This window comes from Cydia splendana, chromosome 16 (genome assembly GCF_910591565.1).
Source record: "Cydia splendana chromosome 16, ilCydSple1.2, whole genome shotgun sequence".
NCBI lineage: Eukaryota > Metazoa > Arthropoda > Insecta > Lepidoptera > Tortricidae > Cydia > Cydia splendana.
In genome coordinates, this window is record NC_085975.1 from 15,618,222 (window position 1) to 15,641,895 (window position 23,674).

Genomic DNA, 23,674 nt, shown 5'->3' on the forward strand with positions numbered 1-23,674 from the left:
AAATGGCATAACAATCCCGTGTGGTGAGTGTACTAAGTACTAATTAACACATAGCAATTACTCCTCGTTCTCTTGTTTTTTCACCTGCTCCTTGTCATCTTCCTTCATAATAAATGTTGGATTCACTATCATGATAGAACTTGGTAACTCAAATATTTGGTTCTTCACAGCAAACTCTAGAAGGCCATTCCATTCTTCAGACTTACAGTTCAGAGCCAGCTTGGATATGCATTCTGCCTTAAGGTCATCTATTAAGTAGTATGATGCAAACAACAATAATGCCTTAAGTCCCTCACCGGGAAGAGTCCGAAGGTACATATAGTCCTTAAAATGTTGGAGGGTCTGTAATGTGACCCCTTCCATCTGTATATTTCCCTCAGTTTTCTCTGTCCACTCCCGGGTGAGCATTGCTCGGAACACATCACTCTGGACAGCAAGGAGTGCTCTATGGACAGGCACAGTGCCTCCATTTGCGCTTAATTTGAAGTCAGTAAAATCAACATCATCATAAAGCTTAGCAAGGGGTGAATCTTCCACCTGGCTCGCAGATATATTTATATCAAACACGTTTGTCAAGACATCATCTAATGATACATCACAATAAAACTTCTACCCAATTGGTTTCCATTCATTCATACATATCCATTCTGAATAAAATGCTTCATCCATGTCTTGACATGACACTTTCACTTTGACTTTGCCACTTAAAGCTTGTGTAAGAATATTACATTCAAGAGGTAATTTAAGTTTGTCTTTAAAATGTAAACATACAATAGCTAGATCACAAACTTTGAAATCTGTACTAGTGAATTCCTCCCACTCTGTACCTGAGTAGCTAATCATGCATCTGAGCTTCAGGATTGTGCCCAGCCGTTGTTCTGTGATTTTTCTAAAACAAATAAAATAATCGTATTTAAAATTTAAACTGTCGTGAGCCATACTATCTGACACCAAACACACACATAATTCTACAGTTAGAATAACTGACGTATTTTAGTTACTCGCGCGTCATGTTTGAGAGAGTCATATTTTCAAGCACGAGCTGTGCATGAAGTGTCTATAACAGGTATTTGCTCCATACAAAAATACCAGTATTATTACGTTCGTTTTCGTTCTTTGGTTTATTATTTCATTTTTAATGGGACAATTTAATAATACGAAGTTGTAACCTAAATACACGATTCAGTCCTACGTACAAAGCATAAAATTATTCATAATATAGGGGTATTTAGGGTTTAAAAAAAATACCGGTTCCGAGCCGTCTAAAATACGTGAGTTAAAGCGTATAATTATCTTAGTACAAATAAATAATTTTACCTAAGATACAGCGTTTTTTGAGGTTACAAATTAATATCAGAATACAAATAGGTATAATTTCAATTAAATTTATTAACTTGATTAGTGATTACATTTGAGGTGGATTGATTTTATTTAGTTTAATCTATAACGCGTTTATCTCAATTAAATAGGTAAGTACTTACACTTGGCATGGCATGATTTAGGGTGCCTTAATATACCCTGGAATGTATCGTAATATACTAATTTACTACACCACAAAAACAATTAACACCACCTTTTCTATAAAAGAAGGAAGTTTATTTTATAAGTTTCAATAACGAGTTTCAAAGTAAAAAAAGATTACCCATCTTATTCAGAAGCAGTGTTGCCAACTATGAAATCTTTGCTTTTGCATAGAAATCACTGCTGGCTTGTGCTCACACAAAATTACGTAAATCGGAACGCACAGCCATAGACAATAACAATCTGCAGTCACAATGTCATGACTGACATGTCATTGTCATGTCACTGACCGACTTTATCACACGTAGGGTTTCTAATAGGATTAGTATCTAATTATTGTTCAATATTTAACGTTAATATCATTACGAGGGACCTAAATTAGTCGCCAAAATGTGGCTCGACGAAGCTGACGGCCTGACGGAGATATTTAAAGGCTATCTGCCTTACTATTTGCTTGTAGCGCTCCCTATTTTTATCATCATGTCCCCAGTGAACCCGGTTGCTGCTTCTCACGAATTTTCGGTGTACAGGATGCAGCAATACGACTTGCATACGATTCCCCACGGTAAGTACAGCGTGGAAGTGCATGTTTAATTTATAAATGCAAAATCGATGACATTTTTAGGTTATAATTTCGGCTGCTAACTTTCGTCTTATACAAATAGTTATTAAGACAATTGGTATCTTATCATTGGGCGAGATGGTGCCTTAGATAATAGACAGTGATTTTATTGAGCTACTTAGGAGAGTTCTCTTATGTTGACCTAGTCATATCAATTTTTTTTATTGTGGATGTTGTGATGAATATAGTAATTATACTGTTCATTAATTCTGTAAAAAAATTAAATTGCGTTACTCTAATACAACAATAAACATAGAACAATTACTATTTGTAATTTCTCATGTCCTTTTTAACACTAAGGCACCTTTTTCTCACACACTTACCTTCACTTTCACATGTTATAAAGTTATGTGGCTAATTATTCACCAGTGTCTTTACCAGATCTTGGGATCAACTCCCTATAACATTCAGCCTGGTCCTACCCGATGCTGCAACAATCATCTGGAATGATAATGATGAACAACCTGCCACAATATCACATTGATCATACAGTGTAAACTCCATATAATGTCACTTGATATAACGATTCACTCCCTATAATGTCAACAATTATTGGCTATAGTTGCTTTACTTTCATATTAAGGTCAATGTGGCTAATTCCGTCATAGGGGCTATTCCGTCCACTAGCGTTTTTCTTGAACTACAAACAAAATTGATAATTTCATCAACAAAGCAGCAATTGCTTTTAGTTTTAACAATAAAAAGCAAATGGTTTTTTTTTCCTACAATTGCAAATCAAAGAAATATATGCTCGTGGACGGAATAGTCCCTATGACGGAATTTGCCACATTGAAGTTATATAACCAAAAACTCTCTATAGTGTCAACAAACGTCCGGTCCCTTGAGTGTCGCTACATAGAGTTTACTGTATAATATGTTTTGGTCCAGGCTGCCGCAGTGCCAGTTTCAACTTAGAAGGCCGCTCGTTGACATCATGGAGCACATCCCGCCACTGTGTGGTGGCTCGGATCCAAGATGTCAGCATTGAGCAGTTCCTGGAGATTAGGAACAAGGCCGGTGCACTCCTGCTGGTGCTGCCTAAGAATGATACAGTGCTCAGTGCCGAGCAAAAAGAGGTACTTGTATAGTTCTAAGAAACTCTTACATGGATTCAGTTTTGTTTTTAACTAGCGACCCGCCCTGGCTTCACACGGGTTAACAAATTATACCTTCATAAACCTTCCTCTTACATAACTCAATCTATTAAAAAAACCGCATCAAAATCCGTTGCGTAGTTTTAAAGATCTAAGCACACATAGGGACAGACCAGAGATATATATAACTCCGTATAAGATAAATAAAGTCTAAGAAAAAAACGTGCCTCGGACGGCCAAGGAAAAGTCATTCTCGAATAGATGGCGCCATTACCTTTGGCCTATTCTCGGCTAGATGGCGTTAACGACACCGTTTGGTATTTAACAATTTTAACACATATCAGTGAAAGAACATGGGTCAGTATGGAACAATAAAAATTAAGAAACATTTATCCGTAAACATATTTTGATTATTTTATACATTTTCAATTTTATTTTAAGTTTTAATCGTGTGTCGATAGATGGCAGTAAATGTACCGTGACTACAAAATTGACAATGACAGGACCCCTCTATACTATCTATTCTTTTTGGACAGACTGACAGCGGGAAGCGACTTGGTTTTATACTATGTAGTGACTAAGAGACTTTTAAGAAAGGCTTTTACTATTAGATCTCATTACGGGGGTGACATTGTCACTGCGTGACAAAACCCCTAAAAAAAAAAGGATTAAAAAAAAAAAAAAAGAAAGGAGTTTCAGGTATCCCTAGAGTTGGACCAAGCTAACTCTGCATGGCATTTGTAATAACAGAAGTGTGGCCATGTTATCATTAAAGCGCGACAGAATATTCAGACTTCAAAAGCGGGCAGTTTGTTGCATGCGTGGCGTCTCCTGGGATCACCCCGCTCGTGAATTGTTCAAGGATGCCACTACCTTGTACCCAACATTTATAATTTGAAAATGTAACATACCTTATACCTAATATTAGTAATATTAAATATAATGATGTGTTATGTTATGTAATTTAGATGTAAATAGTTGTAAATATGGTTTGTAATTGACATGTAAAACTATGTTTTATAAAGGAATAAATGAATGAATGAAAGCCTAATTTCTATGAAAATATGATGTTTATAATGACACTTTCATCTTCTTCTGTTCAAGTCCATGGAAAACTTAGATGGACTAAGTGGCATACATTAGAGATGTTGGGATTTTAACATTCTGTCCATTAAATAAACTTTAAATGGACATTCCTATGGTGGTAGTTAGCCAGTCAAAGAGTTATATATACAATATATAATATTTTATAAATTATTGTATCGTGATATTATTTCCTAAATTCGGGAGAGCACATCTAATTGCGTACCTGACAAATCCAGACTAGTTTTGCTGAAGTACCCTCATATTTAAATACACTACATGCTTTCCCCTCGAGATAGTTCACTAAAACTAATTGTAAGTTTCACTAATCACTGTTTATTGGTAGTTCACTAACACTAAGTTTCACTGTTTATTGGTAGTTCACTAACACTAAGTTTCACTGTTTATTGGTAGTTCACAAACACTATTCAGTTGTCTCTCATCGCGTCATGTCTGTGTCGCGTCATCAACATTGTTTTTCTTCTCATCAGCACATCCAGCTCCTAGAAATGGCGATGGTGCAGGACGAGATCAGCGCGCCCGTCTACTTCGCTGAATGGTCTCCGGCGTTCGAGGACATCTTGCGAGACCTGCAGCACAGCTTCATAACTGACGACAAGTCCGGCACGGCGCTCGAGGCTATGCTGAATACTGTGTCGTCTAACGGGTACCAGATTGGTAAGATTTGCTTAATAGTTTGTTACTGGTTAATCAGACCAAAGCTATTTGAGCTGTAAGCTGTGTTTCTATATCTCAGATAACACCTCTTTTTCTGCATCGTGGGTTAAAAATTACTGTTTGTTTGGTCTATTAAGAGCGCTCTTACAAGAAAAGTCGAAATAATGCAAAATTGATGATACTAGTCGACGAAATTCAGGACTTTGCGCTCATTATTAGAAACAATGAGTACGTGTTCCAGTAAAAGCGTCTTCTTATCTTTATAAATATCGTTGTAAATATTAGAAAAAGGACTTATTAAATTAGTAATGATTTTTTTTTGATGGTCGTTTCCGAAAAACCCCGTGAAGCACTGAATGGCGAGCTCTTATTTGGAAATGTTGAGAATTTTACTCTGCTAAACCTGGCTATTTTGTATTACTAATACCCTGTACTTTAGGCATATCAAACTATATTTTCCCTACATACCTTTGAGAAAGAGAAAATCAAAGTAAAACGAACTCGATTTTCTCTCCGAAACAAGTGTCAATTCCTACGAAAATCTACTTAATATCGAAGTCATTTTCATACTCAAGCAATCTGCAACGTTTGCTTATACTGTTGGTATACATTAGTGTTTATGAAATTCTACTATAATTTTTTGGCAATTTTTTGAAAACTACTCTATATTACCGATGACGCGCGCTGCGCCAGCTCAGTGCCGCGGCAGAGCTTGTAGAGGCAGGACGTGTGTCGGTCGGCTCCGCACATTTTCAACGGCGACGACGAGGTTTTTTATCATTGTGTGCGGCGGGCGCCGTGTAAAACGCTATACTGTGTGCGTGTAAACCACAACGAGAGACTTTGATCCTAGCACCGTTTTTATAGTATTATAATTGACCGAAGCGAAGCGAAGGTCTACGTTTTGACTCGGGCATTTTGCTTTCGTATGTCCGGATGTTCTCCTCTACAGGTCGCAATTCTTAACCGATTCTCGTGAAATTTTGTGACCGAATTTTATGACTAAATAAAATTTTTTTGTCAATCCGGTTTTTGGAAATTTTTAAAAATGGCGGAGTCGTGATACCTGGCGCCTAAACAAATAGTCGTATCGATATCATAAGACTTTTTTCTTTTTGAGACATGTTTACAGAGTTAATAGCAAAAAATGCAGAAAAAAATTATCGCTGGTTTAGGCGGTATTTAGATATTTAATTTTAACTAATTTTAATTTGAGAAGGAGTAGCTAAATTTCGTCAACCCATCTAAGAACTGTTTGGCTCAGTTTGTAAACGTTCGCTTTTTCTGTTTGCACAGAGGGTCTGGGTTCGATCCCCAGTAATTGTATGCTGGGATATTATAACTTTTTGTATTTTTTTACACATAAATTTCGTATTGTTTTTCTTTAATTTACTATACACCGTGTTTTTATTGAATTCCGTTAACTTCGGGGTATAGTTAAGTACGTTTATAAGAACTAAATGGCATAGTTAATTTTCAAAAAAAAAATTTTTTTTGTTTTCTTTTTTGTTTTTTTTTTGTTTAAAAAGTAATTAAATGTAGCATATAGCGTTGTTGTAACACGGGCATTACATTTAACTCAACCAAACAATTGAAATCTGTGACATATCAATGTCATTTCGTACATCAATCGACCGAGATTGTACTTAAGTTTAGTAGCAAATGTATGAACTCATTCTAAACACTAATCAATATGTAAGCCGGCCCTAAGGCAAGTGTACACGCTTGTAGAGGCCTTATAGTAAAAAAATAAATTATGGATTATCTCCGAAATGGACTTAATTAGAACATCGGTGTCTTTGTTACTTAAGTTACTTGATTTAAGCTCAGGAATGCACCCTTGAAATTAACGGAAATCAAAAAAAACACGGTGTATTTAAAGCTCTTAGCACCATGTTATTTCAAGCTCTGCTCGCGAGGTCTACAGCTCACAGAGCCACTAGTTTATAATGGTACAGTTTAATAAACTACCGGACAGGATTAAAAATATTTGAAACGACCTGACATTCTATATGTATTTATTTGACTCAAGATAGTTTGACTCAGGGTCTGATGATGGAGCCGGAAGGTGGTCACCGGTATCAATCAACCATGCAACTAAACCACTTCGTGTTTAGGCTCGTTTTATTCATCTGAACAAGATCTTTGACACAAGATAGTACTCAGGGTCTGATGATGGAGCCGGAAGGTGGTCACCGGTACCAATCAACCATGCAACTAAACCACTTCGTGTTTGGGCTCGTTTGATTCGGCTCAACAAGATCTTTGACTTAAGATAGTACTCAGGGTCTGATGATGGAGCCGGAAGGTGGTCACCAGTACCAATCAACAATGCAACTAAACCACTTCGTGTTTAGGCTCGTTTTATTCGTCTCAACAAGATCTTTGACTTAAGATAGTACTCAGGGTCTGATGATGGAGCCGGAAGGTGGTCACCGGTACCAATCAACCATGCAACTAAACCACTTCGTGTTTGGGCTCGTTTGATTCGTCTCAACAAGATCTTTGGCACAAGATAATACTCAGGGTCTGATGATGGAGCCGGAAGGTGGTCACCGGTACCAATCAACCATGCAACTAAACCACTTCGTGTTTAGGCTCGTTTGATTCGTCTTAACAAGATCTTTGACACAAGATAGTACTCAGGGTCTGATGATGGAGCCGGCAGGTGGTCACCGGTACCAATCAACCATGCCACTAAACCACTTCGTGTTTAGGCTCGTTTTATTCGTTTCTATAAGATCTTTGACACAAGATAGTACTCAGGGTCTGATGTTGGAGCCGGAAGGTGGTCACGGGTACCAATCAACCATGCAACTAAACCACTTCGTGTTTAGGCTCGTTTGATTCGTCTCAACAAGATCTTTGACACAAGTTAGTACTCAGGGTCTGATGATGGAGCTGGACTGTGGCCACGGGTACCAGTCTACCATGTAACTGAACCACTTCGTGTTTGGGCTCGTTTGATTTGTCGCAACAAGATCTTTGACACAAGGTAGTACTGAGGGTCTGATGATGGATCCGGAAGGTGGTCACCGGTACCAATCAACCATGCAACTAAACTACTTCGTGTTTGGCTTCGTTCGATTCGTCGCAACAAGATCTTTGACACAAGTTAGTACTCAGGGTCTGATGATGGAGCTGGACTGTGGCCACGGGTACCAGTCTACCATGTAACTGAACCACTTCGTGTTTGGGCTCGTTTGATTCGTCGCAATAAGATATTTGACACAAGATACTACTCAGGGTCTGATGATGGAGCTGATGATGATAGACAGGTACCCATCGGCACCTTCGCGCTCCATCATCAGATCCTGCCCTAGTAGCATTTTCGTTGGGGCCCACGGTGCCAACGGTAGGGAAAACGTTGGGATGAGGTTCGTTCCGTAGCCAACATTAATTTTGTATTGGCCCACCATCGCATTTACCAACATGCCCAACAATGGGCCTTTGTGTATTTTGGTACCGTTGGCTAAACAACGATAATATTCGTTGGCCCAATGATGACATATATCGCATTTACCAACATTGGCAGTGGCAGTGATGCCCAACAATGGGCCTTTGTGTATTTTGCTACCGTTCGCTAAATAACGATAACATTCGTTGGCCCAATGGTGACGAATACCGCATTTACCAACATTGGCTGTGGCACGGATGCCCAACAATGGGCCTTTGTGTATTTTGGTAACGTTGGCTAGTCATATCCGATCGCCCAATGATGACAAATATCGCATTTACCAACATTGGCTGTGGCACTGATACCCAACAATGGGCCTTTGTTTATTTTGGTAACGTTGGCTAATCGACGATATCATCCGATGGCCCAATGACGACAAATATCGCATTTACCAACATTGGCTGTAGCATTGATGCCCAACAATGGGCCTTTGTGTATTTTGGTAACGTTGGCTAATCAACGATATCATCCGATGGCCCAATGATGACAAAAATCGCATTTACCAACATTGGCTGTGGCACTGATGACCAACAATGGGCCTTTGTTTATTTTGGTAACGTTGGCTAATCAACGATATCATCCGATGGCCCAATGACGACAAATATCACATTTACCAACATTGACTGTAGCATTGATGCCCAACAATGGGCCTTTGTGTATTTTGGTAACGTTGGCTAATGAACGATATCATCCGGTGGCCCAATGATGACAAATATCGCATTTACCAACATTGACTGTGGCACTGATGCCCAACAATGGGCCTTTGTTTATTTTGGTAACGTTGGCTAATCAACGATATCATACGATGGCCCAATGACGACAAATATCGCATTTACCAACATTGGCTGTAGCATTGAGGCCCAACAATGGGCCTTTGTGTATTTTGCTACCGTTCGCTAAACAACGATATCATCCGATGGCCCAATGATGACAAATATCGTATTTACCAACATTGGCTGTGGCACTGACGCCTAACAATGGGCCTTTGTGTATTTTGGTACCGGTGGCTAAACAACGATAACATTCGTTGGCCCAGTGAGCACAAATATCGCATTTACCAACATTGGCTGTGGTACTGATGCCCAACAATACCAGTTGAGTTTGCTTGTGGCGTCACTAGATGGCGTTACTCTCTCCAAACATCGAAGTTATAGTTATTTTCTCGATTATTCCGGATATAATCATAATATTTTTTAAAAGTAACTTATAAATCTAATAGCTATAACTATAAAATTTATACATAAATTTTAAAAAATTGTATTTTACCAACATTTTCTCCAATTTAAAATACCAAAAAACAAATCTCAAAAAACATAAATCTCGCTTACGAAGTTTCGAAGTGCGGTTAGTATATATACAAATTAGAGTGTATAGTAAGTGTACTTGCTTCGGCAGTACATATACTAAAATTGGAACGATACAGAGAAGATTAACAACAACTGCTGCCTGGCCTAGGGCCTTCATGTGGATACAACCAATGCCTACCGTAGTGTAATTGTAATATTTATCAGCAAAGGCCCAACGTCGTATTACACAACCACTTACTTAACGTAGGGTAACTGTAGGACTCGTAAACAAAAGCCCATTACATAATTAGACTGTAGGCACACTATAAATTACACAACTATTTACCTACGGTAGTATTGTAAGAATCCTACACAAGGCCCAACGTTAAAGTTACAATGTTGGCCCTTTGTGGGACAAGCTGTGTTGGGCCTTCAACCTGGTGCACGACTACCTACCGACCTACCTGACTTGCCGTTGGGTAATTGTTGAATTTGCAAACAGAAGCACAACGAAAAAATTGCCCTTTTTTATTTTTATGCAGTTGGCCCTACAGCAAGCCATACGGCCAAATGTAACAATTAACCAACCATCAAACAAATGTGTATAGGCCCAACCACGGCCCAACCAAAACCACCACCGTTGAATAATTGTATGATTTATTTAAATAGGCCCAACGAAAAAATTACTCTAATGGCCCTCTGTTGGGAATCTTCGGGAGGGCCTTTGACGAGGGCCCTCCAGCAAATCGTACGGCCAAATGTAACAATTAACCAACCATCAAACAAATGTGTATAGGCCCAACCACGGCCCAACCAAAACCACCACCGTTGAATAATTGTATGATTTATTTATATAGGCCCAACGAAAAAATTACTCTTATGGCCCTCTGTTGGGAATCTTCGGGAGGGCCTTTGTCGAGGGCCCTCCAGCAAATCGTACGGCCAAATATAACGGTTGCCCAACTAATACGTAAACAAAGGCCCAACAAAATCCCTACAAGAAAATGCTATTAGGGTGAGTACTACCTTGTGTCAAAGATCTTGTTGAGATGAATAAAACGTGCCTAAACACGAAATGGTTTAGTTGCATGGTTGATTGGTACCGGTGACCACCTTCCGGCTCCAACATCAGACCTTGAGTACTATCTTGTGTCAAAGATCTTGTTGAAACGAATAAAACGAGCCTAAACACGAAGTGGTTTAGTTGCATGGTTGATTGGTACCGGTGACCACCTTCCAGCTCCATTATCAGACTCTGAGTATCACCTAGTGTCAAAGATCTTGTTGAGACGAATCAAACGATCCTAAACACGATGTGGTTTAGTTGCATGGTTGATTGGTAATGGTACCTTCCAGCTCCATCATCAGACCCTGAGTACTGTCTTGTGTCAAAGATCTTGTTGAGACGAATCAAACGAGCCCAAACACGAAGTTGTTTAGTTACATGATAGACTGGTACCCGTGGCCACCTTCCAGCTCCACCATCAGACCCTGTGTATCTTCAGTGTCAAAGATCTTGTTGAGACGAATCAAACGAGCCTAATCATGTTACTACATGGTTGATTGGTATCCGTGACCACCTTAATCATCATCAGATCCTCAGTACCAGTTCGTTTTTAAACCCTCGTTGATACAAACTTTACAACCTATAGGTACCAAATGCAATGACGAAACATGTAAATAAGCGAGTAGGTACCTATAATTTCTTTCGAGTAATATACCTTCATAAGTACAAGTATGGGGCTATTCATAAATTACGTCGTTTCAAATGGGAGGAGTGGGGGGGGGGGGGGGGTCTGGACATCGGATGATGGTAACATGACGTAGGAGGAAACAGATTCATCCGAAGCTTGATTTTTGGATGATTTGAGGGGTGGGGGGGGGGGGGGGGGGGGTCAAAAATCGTCAAAAATAGATGACGTAATTTATGAACAGCCCCTATATACTTTTGCACTGCATTTAGTATTTTCGTACTTACCAAATAACAGTTTTAGAACTTTAAAAGTTAAGTACAGTTAGTGTTGTTATGGTTGATTTCAATATGCTTCGCGAAGGATCAAGAATGTTTAATCCATCATTGTAGTGCGAGTGTGGTAGAAGGGATCGGCGTACTGAGCTCGCACGGCCTGCCGCAGCGCGTAAAATACCTAAACTCGCTCAACGCCGAAATGTAATAGCGCTCTTAACTACCATTCCCCGTAAGCAAGACATAACCAAGATGGTAAGGTGTAAGGTTTTTCCAGCCATAGTATGATTTATTGACCACATGCGCTAATGGAATTTCAACCTTAGCAATCGGATTTAAGGTTCAAAATTAGATTGGACTTTCGGAAAATGTGACTAGTCTTCAAATGAAATTAAATAAATCATCGAGCAGGATTAATTGAGATAAATTTGGATTTTTTGGAAAAACCTTGTAGATTTGTACGGTCTGGAAAAGGGTTAAGATAAATTGATGTGGTAGGTCAGGATAGCAAAGGGTTATTCAATTAAGCATGTGTGAATTTATTCCTATGTAACTTGACGTTACGTACGTGACGACCATTACGTGAAAACTAAAAACTGTAACGGATCACTAAATAAAATTAAGATTCAACCGAATCGATAACCTCCACTTTTGAACTATTGAAGATGTTAAGAACAATAAAAACATTTTGATAATGTTTGTTTTCCCAGTGGTGTCAGCCCCGGTGCCGGCGAAGCTAGACTCCAAACCAGTAACTCTTCACGGGAAGCTGGTTGGCCGCTCCGGATCCGCACAGACCATCATCATTTCAGCACACTATGATTCCTCAGGTTTGGTGCCCGTAAGTAACAAATACTCTCATTTATTTTATATAACACATGGGATTTTTGGGATTTTTTTATAGAATAAATTCAGTTTTTTGTACGAAAGAAAAAATCAGAAAAATCGAAATCTGTCCATAACAAAAACTGCTCATGTCATGATTTTATGGACAAATTTTAATATAAAGCTTTAATTTACGTGATCTAAGTCTTGTACGATCTATTTTCACTTTGACTATATTCTACCATCCTCTTGACAAAGTTATCTATTCCAGGAGCTGTCCGTAGGGGCCGACTCCAACGCCTCAGGTGCCGTAGCGGTACTAGAACTGGCCCGCATATTCTCCCGACTGTACGCGTCGCCGGCCGTACGCGGCGCGCCATCTTTGCTCTTCGTACTATCTTCAGCCGGACATGCTCTGAACTATGTGGCTACTAAGAAGTGGTTGGAAGAACAGCTGGATTCTACCGATGCTTCGCTGCTACAGGTATGTAAATCTTACTACCTTTGTAACAAGGTTCATAATGTGTTGTTGTAAGTATATTCTGCCGACTGTACGCGTCGCCGGCCGTACGCGGCGCGCCATCTTTGCTCTTCGTACTATCTTCAGCCGGACATGCACTGAACTATGTCGCTACTAAGAAGTGGTTGGAAGAACAGCTGGATGCTTCTGACGCTTCGTTGCTACAGGTATGTAAACCTTACTAAGCTAGCAACAAGGTACAGAATGTGTTGTTGTAAATATATTCTCTCGACCGTACGCTTCGCCGGCCGTACGTGACGCGCCATCTCTGCTCTTCGTACTAACTTCAGCCGGACATGCTCTGAACTATGTAGCTACCAAGAAGTGGTTGGAAGAACAGCTGGATTCTACTGACGCTTCGCTACTGCAGGTATGTAAACCTTATTCCTCACAATGAAGAATATTACTAGAAAGGCCAAAAGTCAATGAAAATGTTTTTCTCGATGAAGGGATTTGAATATTATTGTCAAACAAAATCTCGGAAAAGTTCTGAAAATGACTCCCTTCGTTTTTTTATATATTTGATTTAATTGCCGCAAATGACGCACGATTATTTACTATTGTATATTGTAATTCAATAATTACCCTTTTTTCCCCAGGACGTATCGTTCGCCATGTGCGTGGACTCCATCTCTTCATCTCCGAGCCTCACGATGCACGTGTCGAAGCCCCCGAAGGCCGGCGGCGCGGCGCACTCGCTGCAGACCAAGCTCGGAGCCCCGGTCACGCATAAGAAGATTAACTTGGCTGATGAGCTGTTGGCTTGGCCCCATGAGAGATTCAGTATCAGGAGGATGACCGCTTTCACGTTAAGTAGCTTACAGGTTAGTTTAAATTTTTCAGAGAGTTTTCCCTACTATGTATTTGGATTTTTTTTTTTATATTCTGGATGAAGGTTGAAAAGTGAATGTTACCTAAAATGTCTATGAATTGAAGGTGTGCGTGTGAGGTAGTGATACCGATGACTATGTCGGAAAGATTCTTGAGTAATCCGGTCAATATATCAAACAAAAATATTTTTTTCCATATTCCTTGTTTAATTATAATTTAAAAATAGGAGTGTACAGGTTTTTAAAAAGTCGGCAACGCGCATGTAACACCTCTGGAGTTGCAAGCGTCCACAGGCTACGGTGACTGCTTACCGCCAGGCGGGCCGTATGCTTATTTGCCACTGATGTGGTATAATTTTTTTTTTTGTACTTTACCCACAAAATAGCATTTTATTAATTAAATAACCTTATATCTTCACCAGACCCACAAAGAGCCAGCGCGCAGCACAGTACTGGACACACCCTCAGAACCCGCCCTACACAACCTGGTGTCTAACATCGCAGCAACTGCTCGCGCGCTCGCATCGCACGTCTACAACCTCACTGGGGACGCCGCGCTGTATGACGACGCTCTGGTCAGTGGTTCATAAACTATAACTATAGTGAACAGTAACTCGACACACCCTCAGAGCCCGCCCTACACAACCTGGTGTCTAACATCGCGGCAACTGCCCGCGCGCTCGCATCGCACGTCTACAACCTCACTGGGGACGCCGCGCTGTATGACGACGCTCTGGTCAGTGGTTCATAAACTATAACTATAGTGAACAGTAACTCGACACACCCTCAGAGCCCGCCCTACACAGCCTGGTGTCTAACATCGCGGCAACTGCCCGCGCGCTCGCATCGCACGTCTACAACCTCACTGGGGACGCCGCGCTGTATGACGACGCTCTGGTCAGTGGTTCATAAACTATAACTATAGTGAACAGTAACTCGACACACCCTCAGAGCCCGCCCTACACAACCTGGTGTCTAACATCGCGGCAACTGCCCGCGCGCTCGCATCGCACGTCTACAACCTCACTGGGGACGCCGCGCTGTATGACGACGCTCTGGTCAGTGGTTCATAAACTATAACTATAGTGAACAGTAACTCGACACACCCTCAGAGCCCGCCCTACACAGCCTGGTGTCTAACATCGCGGCAACTGCCCGCGCGCTCGCATCGCACGTCTACAACCTCACTGGGGACGCCGCGCTGTATGACGACGCTCTGGTCAGTGGTTCATAAACTATAACTATAGTGAACAGTAACTCGACACACCCTCAGAGCCCGCCCTACACAGCCTGGTGTCTAACATCGCAGCAACTGCTCGCGCGCTCGCATCGCACGTCTACAACCTCACTGGGGACGCCGCGCTGTATGACGACGCTCTGGTCAGTGGTTCATAAACTATAACTATAGTGAACAGTAACTCGACACACCCTCAGAGCCCGCCCTACACAGCCTGGTGTCTAACATCGCGGCAACTGCCCGCGCGCTCGCATCGCACGTCTACAACCTCACTGGGGACGCCGCGCTGTATGACGACGCTCTGGTCAGTGGTTCATAAACTATAACTATAGTGAACAGTAACTCGACACACCCTCAGAGCCCGCCCTACACAACCTGGTGTCTAACATCGCGGCAACTGCCCGTGCGCTCGCATCGCACGTCTACAAAAAATTGCTGGAACAATTATACAATGCACTTGCGCAGTCAGTGATGAGCTATTGTATTGTCGCCTGGGGTGGAGCTACAAAAACAAAATTCTTGCAGGTTGAGAGAGGACAGAGGTCTTTGCTTAAGGTCATGCATAAACTCCCTAGAAAATACCCAACTAGTGATTTATATAAAAAGAGTGATATCCTGAGCATGAGGAAATTATATGTGCTTCTCACTGTACTTAAACTGCATAAGACACTAAATTTTAATCCATCCCTATTAAATCGCAGGCGTAGTCACGCAGTAGCCCCTAAATGGCCAACAAAATCTTTATTCGCAAAAAGACAATTTAATGCAATATCATCACAGATGTATAATAAAATTAACAAAGCTCTCAACATCTATCCAATGCAACGGGTAAATTGTAAAAGAAAAATCACAGAATGGTTACTGACACTTACCTATGATGAGACTGAAATGCTTCTTAAGACTTAATGCCTTAAATGATAAATATACGCACACACAAACACACACACACACACACACACACACACACACACACACACACACACACACACACACACACACACACACACACACACACGCACGCACATGTGTCTCTCTACACACACAAACTTACACCCTAGTTAAGACTAGAGTTAGTAAAATAGTATTAGGATAAAGTTTACATACGAATTAATTCTTGATTGTAATTTAAATTATGAATTTGTAATTATAACAAACTAACTTAAAGAATATTTTTCCCTGTATGTATAATTTATTATAAATATCGGAATATTAAATTGTAAAATCACAATAAAATTATAAAATAAAATACTTATATATATTAGCTATAGGTATAGTTATAGTTATTGTAAAAATAACAACTATGTACCAAATTATAACCACTCCGTTTGGAAGGAGCGGTACCTCCTAACACAAGTATTGCTATACTTAACATTGGAGGTATCCACCACAAAATTTTGTATAAATCCACCTAGATACCAAATAAATAAATTTGAATTTTTCGAATTTTTTTTTGAGTGAAAACATGTGAGTCTAAACCGTAAAATAGTCTAATGTTATTATATCTCGCGATTGTATAAATTCGAGGATTAATGTATGTTTTATTTTCAGAACGTAGACGAAGCGTCGGTGAGACATTGGTACAAGTATCTGTCGTCGCAATCGAGAGCACCGCAGATCATCACCACTTCCGCTCCTAGCACAGGTCGGATACTAAGTATACTTCCCTCTTATTGACTAACTAGCGACCCGCCCCAGCTTCGCAGGGGTTAACAAATTATACACCTAAACCTTCCTCAAGAATCACTCTATTGATAGGTGAAAACCGCATGAAAATACATTCAGCAGTTTTTTAATTTATCGTGAACGAACATACAAACAGACAGACGCGGCGGAAGACTTTGTTTTTGATTTTGATTAAGGTGCAGCGGGGTAATTCCGACTGCGAGGTAATTTCTACTAATCGAATTATCTTCCATGTTTTACATTATTAACTAGAGTTACACACAACACACACTACACATATTTTTCGATATCTGGACATATATGGCACTCTAGTTAATAATGTAAAACATGGAAGATATATTATTTCGATTAGTTGAAATGATCCCGCAGTCGAAATTGTCCCGCTGCACCTTAATACAAATCGGAAGGTCAAGAAAATATTGTCGGTTGTTGATAAGGTTGATTTCAAATTGAAGATGTATTACATATTATATTGACAGGTGTGACAGGCGCATTAGAGCGCGCGTTATCACGGTACTTGGACGTGACAGTGAGCGTGCACGCGGTGGACAAGCGTGAGCCGGAGTACACGCTGTACTCTCCCACACGAGCGGTGCTCTACGTGTACAGGTATGTTGACAGTTGTGACTGCCACAGTAGGTACAGTGGCGTTCAAAAGTGCATGGATAGATGTCGACCGTAATGCCTTAATATTATGGTTGAAACATCTCCATGCACTTTTGAACGCCAGTCTCAGTCAGTCTCGAAAAGATTGCACCATACCTTTGGCCTATACTTAGTCGAGTAGATGGCGTTAATATTAATATTTAATAAGCTAACACATATCAGTGAAAGAATAAGGATCAAAGTCAAATGGCGTTCTAACATAACATTAGACAAAACTGAGACAAACATTAGACAAAACGAGACGGCCCTATATAATATACCTAACTTTGATATGTACCCGAATACAAGAGAAACACGCAGAGGGGGAGGAGTTATGGTTTACCTCCGAAACACCTTAACTTGGACGCCGAAATTTATGTCAAATATTGATTGTGAAATTACGCACGGAAACATTTATGGTGAAACGCCTATATACCTTATAGCCATATATAGACCGCCAAGCGCAAGTAAACAGAAATTCCTTCAAATAACTGGAGATTTAATAAGGAACATACCAACACAGATGAATGTTATTTACGCCGGCGATATAAATATAAACTTATGCAATGGATTGCAACAACAAGTCCTAGAGTACAAAGACGTAATGAGTAGGTATGGTTTATTGTGTGTGTACGAAGAAGTTACGAGAGAAGAGGTATATGGACAACAGCTGACCGCGTCATGCCTGGATCACGTGTGGACTCGCTTCAATACCTATCGCCACTCATCGTTCGTACTAGCGGCGGGAAAGATTTCAGATCACTATTTAACCGGTTTATTAGTGTACGAGGATAAACAAAGAGACAGCTGTGCGGGCGGAGGTAACGCAAGTAACGAGGTACGTTCAGTGATTAATAACAAGTTAGTGAGGCAAAAACTTAGTCAAGTTGAGTGGGACGGACTCTTAGATATTAACTGTCCATTATCATTATATGAAACTATCCGTAAAATATTTAGTGAAATATATGATAGCTGTAAAATTAATGTAAAAATATCTAACAAAAGACATACACAGCCATGGGTCACTAAAGAATTGTTGTCCCTAATAGAAAGACGTGATGAGTTGTTTAGGAAATGGAAATCGACCCCAAAATCCAATACCTGTCGATTGCAATACACTCGTTTCAGAAATAAAGTAAATAAGAAAATAGAAGTGGCTAGAAATAGTTATAGGCAAAAAACAATAATAGACTGTAAAAAGGACTTTAGAAAAATATGGGAAAACATAAACACATGGATAGGTAAAAAATCCAATAACATAGATAAAACAATAATACAATATTTGGGCAGAAACAATGATATATATTCGATATGTAATAATTTCACTAAAACCTTCACACAAGAAATAGAAAATATTAAGCACCAATGCGATGTAACTTTTTTGAACAGGGCTGAGTATGTCAATGACTGTACACTATCCTTTAGATTTAAAAAAATATCACATAAAGAAATAGAGAAAATCATAGATTGCCTGTCAATGGAAAAGTCGCGCGGATACGATGAGATTAGAGTGCAAGATATTAAATTTGTCAAGGAAAAAATTAGCCCAATTCTAGCTAGATTCATTAACTTGCGTGTCGAAGGGTCATCGTACCCGGATGACTTAAAATACTCGATCATTAGACCTATATACAAAAGCGGTTGTCATATGAATTACTCTAATTACAGGCCAATTGCGATATTATCTGTTATAAATAAAATTGTCGAAAAAACTATCCTCACGCAAATAACGGAGTATCTAGAACAATATAACATACTATCAATAAATCAGCACGGCTTTAGGAAACATAAAAGTACTGCTACAGCATTAGCGCAATTTTCAGACGATATATGTCATAAGTTAAACGAAAAAAATCACGTAGTTGCCATTTTTATTGATTTTAAAAAAGCTTTTGACACACTCGAACACAGTGTGCTTTTAAAAGCTATGTTCGAGTGTGGCATTCGCGGCTTGGTTAACGACTGGTTTAAACAATACCTAACTAACCGCAAAATGATAACTGAGATCTTAAAGGTGCGCGGCGACGAAGCGCTGATAACAGGCGGCGTGCCAACCGGTTCTGTATATGGGCCAATAGGCTATATAATGCACGTAAACAGTATTGGTAGTATAGTAGAAAATTGTAGTATGTATATGTATGCAGACGATATGTGTATATTTTACGCAGACAAAGATCAGCAAAAAATAGAACAGTGCATACAATCGGATTTAGAAAACATAATAAAATGGTCACATGACAACGGTATCATTATAAATATGTCTAAAACAAAAGCTATGCACATATCGTCTACACATTATCAGAAAAAATGTAAACATTATAATATTATAGGGCACACATACGACTGCTTACATAAACTAAAAGACAACTGTAACTGTAACATAATTGAGTTTGTTGAATCATATAAATATTTAGGGTTAATAATAGACAGGACATTTAACTGGAAATTACAAGTACAAGCATTATGTAACAAATTGAGATATATTTACGTAACTTTCCAACAACTTAAAAAATATGTAAATCGTAAAACCATGCGAACACTTTACTTTGCCCTAGTGGAATCACACATAGATTATGGATTAATAGCATATGGTCGTACATTTAAAACACAACTAGATATGATTAGAAAGCTACAGATTCGGTATTTAAAATTATTAGTTAATCCTAAACAGAAAAAAACTTGTAACAAAGATTATGATCAGCTGTTTAGATTGTGTAATATTCTACCCGTAAATGAAAAATTTAAGTTATTTGTAGCATCTCATAATTATAGTACAAAGTCATTTCCATGTAAAACACAGAATAAAGATAAAGTGACAAGAAGAAAACCTAAACTATTCTTAGAAAATTTTACTCCCATTAATTACTATGGAGAGCGGACGTTTCAATATTTGGTACCTAAAATATTTAATGCACTTCCAGAAAAACTATTTGCTAAAGAGATAAGCCCACATACCTTTAGAACAAGTGTTAAGAAATATTTAATAGATATTTGCCCACAGGAACAGTAGAGAGGGGTCAACTTATTATGGAAACATATAAAAGTGGACCCGTCTTTGCTGGCCCTGAAGGCCTATAATAGAATAACTAGATTTAAATTTGCATGCTTAGTTATTAAGTTAAAATAATACAGCATGTTTATAAATATTTAACTGACACAAACATGTATATCAAGAGCTTTACTAACTGCCATCAAACTGTTTTGCAGTTTGGCAGTCCTATTTCAATGTAAAACATATGTACTGTGTCTTATGAAAATAAATAATAATAATAATAACAGTTTTATCATCTGTCGAAAGATGGCAGTAAATTTACAGTGGCTACATAATTTACTTTGACAATCCGTCTCTATATACTCTATCTCTTTAATAGACATATGTGACGTCCCACGGGTAAAGGTACCTTATGGCGGCTGGCGCTTACGTCGCATAGCGCCGCAATAATATTGGAACGGCGTTAATAACAGCGTAGACGCCAACCGCCATAAGGTACCTTTACACGTGCGACGTCACATATTTCGTCATGTATCAACTATGTCACGTTTGTTCCAGTGTAAAACCAGCGGTATTCGACCTGATCCTAACTCTGGCCATCATCGCGTACCTGACCGTCGTCTACTTCGCCATCCAGCTGTTCCCCCGGTTCTACGAGGAGTACGCTAAGGTCGTCACCGGGAAATCCAAAGTACATTAGGGTAAGATATTAATTGTAGCAAAGATTTGTTGATTGTATGGCGCACCACACTGGAACTAACCGAAATTCACCACTAGAGTACAGATGTAGAGTGTCATTTTATGGAACTTGCTGACTAGGTATGTAAACAAACCGCCATATTGAAACTGTCACTGAATGATGATTTCAGTATGGCGGTTTGCTTACATAATTAGCGAGTTCCATAGAATGACACTTTAGTGCATAATTATTTTCCATCGTATTTTCACGGAAATGCACGAACGTGTCTTGCTATTTCAGTCAGTCTCGGTACAAAAAGTACTGAAGTTGACTGAAGTAGCATGACAAATACGAACGTTTCCGAGAAAATACGATGGAAGACAATTATGCACTACATCTGTCAGCGGTTTCACACAGCGCGAGCCGCGGAAACTTTCTCGCGAGGCAAACGTCCGTCTTCGCACGACCGCGTTTTCAAATTTTTGCCTCGCAGGGAAATACCGTTAACCAATTTGCTCGACAAGATGGCGTCATTCGAGGTAGCTCGCTGTGTGGACCCGCCTTATCACTATGGTCACGGAATAAAATCAGATATTGTCTATTTCATGCTATTTATCTAAATACAGGCGCCCTAGACAAAATATCCTAATTTATTCCATTCCCATAGAGATTCCGGTACTGAATTTCTGATTCAGCCCATGTGTGGTGTGTATCAGTGTAAAGTCTAAGATAAATTCGCGCTTCTAATTTAACAGTAGATGGCGCTGTATGGTTTCGTACACTGTAATCTGTGGGTTTTTAACCTTATTCAGTTGGGTATCGGTTTCGTGGACAAGGCACTGTACAGCGGCATCTATTTTTGGCTGTCGAACTAGAAGGCACGAGTTTTCTTAGACTTTATGCATTTTATACAATCTTTGATTGTAGAGTGAGCAATAATTATGCCTTTTGAATTTCACAGTCGCAACATGAATTATGTCAGTATTTAAAGATTGTAAATAAGAACAAATAACTATTGTTTTACTAAAACCTAGTCTTACGGACCTACAGTCTTGTAAAAGCAGAACGCAGCTATCTGCTAGAGTAAGAAAATAATATAAGTAGGTGTTACCATAATACTCTACCGAATAGCTGCCCCTTTGCGAACATGAATAGCGAAGTCAATGACCCGATTGTGGTAGTCAAAAGGTTACAGAGTAGAGACATATACACCGTGTTTTTATTGAATTCCGTTAACTTCGGGGTATAGTTAAGTACGTTTATAAGAACTAAATGGCATAGTTAATTTTCAAAAAAAAAAATTTTTTTTGTTTTCTTTTTTGTTTTTTTTTTGTTTAAAAAGTAATTAAATGTAGCATATAGCGTTGTTGTAACACGGGCATTACATTTAACTCAACCAAACAATTGAAATCTGTGACATATCAATGTCATTTCGTACATCAATCGACCGAGATTGTACTTAAGTTTAGTAGCAAATGTATGAACTCATTCTAAACACTAATCAATATGTAAGCCGGCCCTAAGGCAAGTGTACACGCTTGTAGAGGCCTTATAGTAAAAAAATAAATTATGGATTATCTCCGAAATGGACTTAATTAGAACATCGGTGTCTTTGAGAAAGTTACTTGATTTAAGCTCAGGAATGCACCCTTGAAATTAACGGAAATAAAAAAAAACACGGTGTAGAAACGTATTTTTTGTGATCAGATTAAGTACAACTATTTTCACTAGACTTATATCGACCGGGATATGAACCGTGATTACCTTTTTGTTTTCGAGCTCCCGATATTTCGACGCAGTCACATGCATCTTGTTCACGGGTAACTCGATACGAGTTCTCGGGTCGGGTCGGGATATAAGTCTAGTGAAACCAGGCGTGGCTCACTCCGCGATTTCGTCGCTTTGCTACAGGTAGCTAAAAGTACATCCGTTCCACACCAATTTTGGGGTTTGCCATAAGCCGCGCGTGGCGCTGTCGCCACCTAGCGGCCATATCTGTGCTGATTGTAACAGACGCGTTTTGTTAGAGAGTGAGTCTTTTGTACCTAGTACTATTATTTATTCTGTGGTGAAACTAAAATCATTCAAAACTGTTACAACTATTTTTTCAATGGGTGTGGGAACTATACTTCGTTTTTTAGCATTATAAAAAGGATAAACAATCTTGACGCGTCTTCTTATTGAAAAACGCTTTAAAAAAAGTAAGTATTACTTATGAAAACAAAAGAATGTAAATGATCATATATTATGCTATATAATTGTTACATATCTGCTGTGACTTATCTAAAGACACCTCAAGATTGTTTACCATTTTTTAAAAACGTAGTATGTACAGTCGCCATCAGATATATAGGAGCGGCCAAGGTGTTCACAATATCTGAACACGCGCTCTAACGCCCTGACAATAGAGGCGTGTTCCGATATTTGTGAGCACCCTGGCCGCTCCGATATATCTGATGGCGACTGTATGTAATATCATCTACGCGGTACTACTTTAGTTTATATTATGTCAAATAATACCTAAATAATGTATTTTTCAAGTCTTCTGACGTAATA

The 23,674-nt window shown here is 39.3% G+C and overlaps 1 protein-coding gene across 1 annotated transcript; it reads left to right on the plus strand.

The window, feature by feature from the left end:
• The first annotated feature begins 1,822 nt into the window (after positions 1–1,822).
• On the plus strand, positions 1,823–21,519 carry LOC134798388 (BOS complex subunit ncln). Its single transcript, XM_063770803.1, has 10 exons — positions 1,823–2,086; positions 3,032–3,219; positions 4,812–4,998; positions 12,418–12,548; positions 12,804–13,016; positions 13,652–13,876; positions 14,305–14,457; positions 16,668–16,761; positions 17,282–17,411; positions 20,998–21,519. The coding sequence occupies exons 1-10, from the start codon at positions 1,912–1,914 to the stop codon at positions 21,137–21,139; spliced, it is 1,638 nt and encodes a 545-aa protein (XP_063626873.1). The 5' UTR covers positions 1,823–1,911; the 3' UTR covers positions 21,140–21,519.
• Positions 21,520–23,674: the final 2,155 nt, after the last annotated feature.

Excerpts from the sequence above, each read along its gene's own strand:
- LOC134798388 (XM_063770803.1), top strand. The coding sequence starts at position 1,912 with ATGTGGCTCGACGAAGCTGACGGCCTGACGGAGATATTTAAAGGCTAT. Across the intron at positions 4,999-12,417 it reads GTCTAACGGGTACCAGATTG|TGGTGTCAGCCCCGGTGCCG; the intron begins GTAAGATTTGCT and ends TTGTTTTCCCAG. Across the intron at positions 14,458-16,667 it reads CGCTGTATGACGACGCTCTG|AACGTAGACGAAGCGTCGGT; the intron begins GTCAGTGGTTCA and ends TTTTATTTTCAG.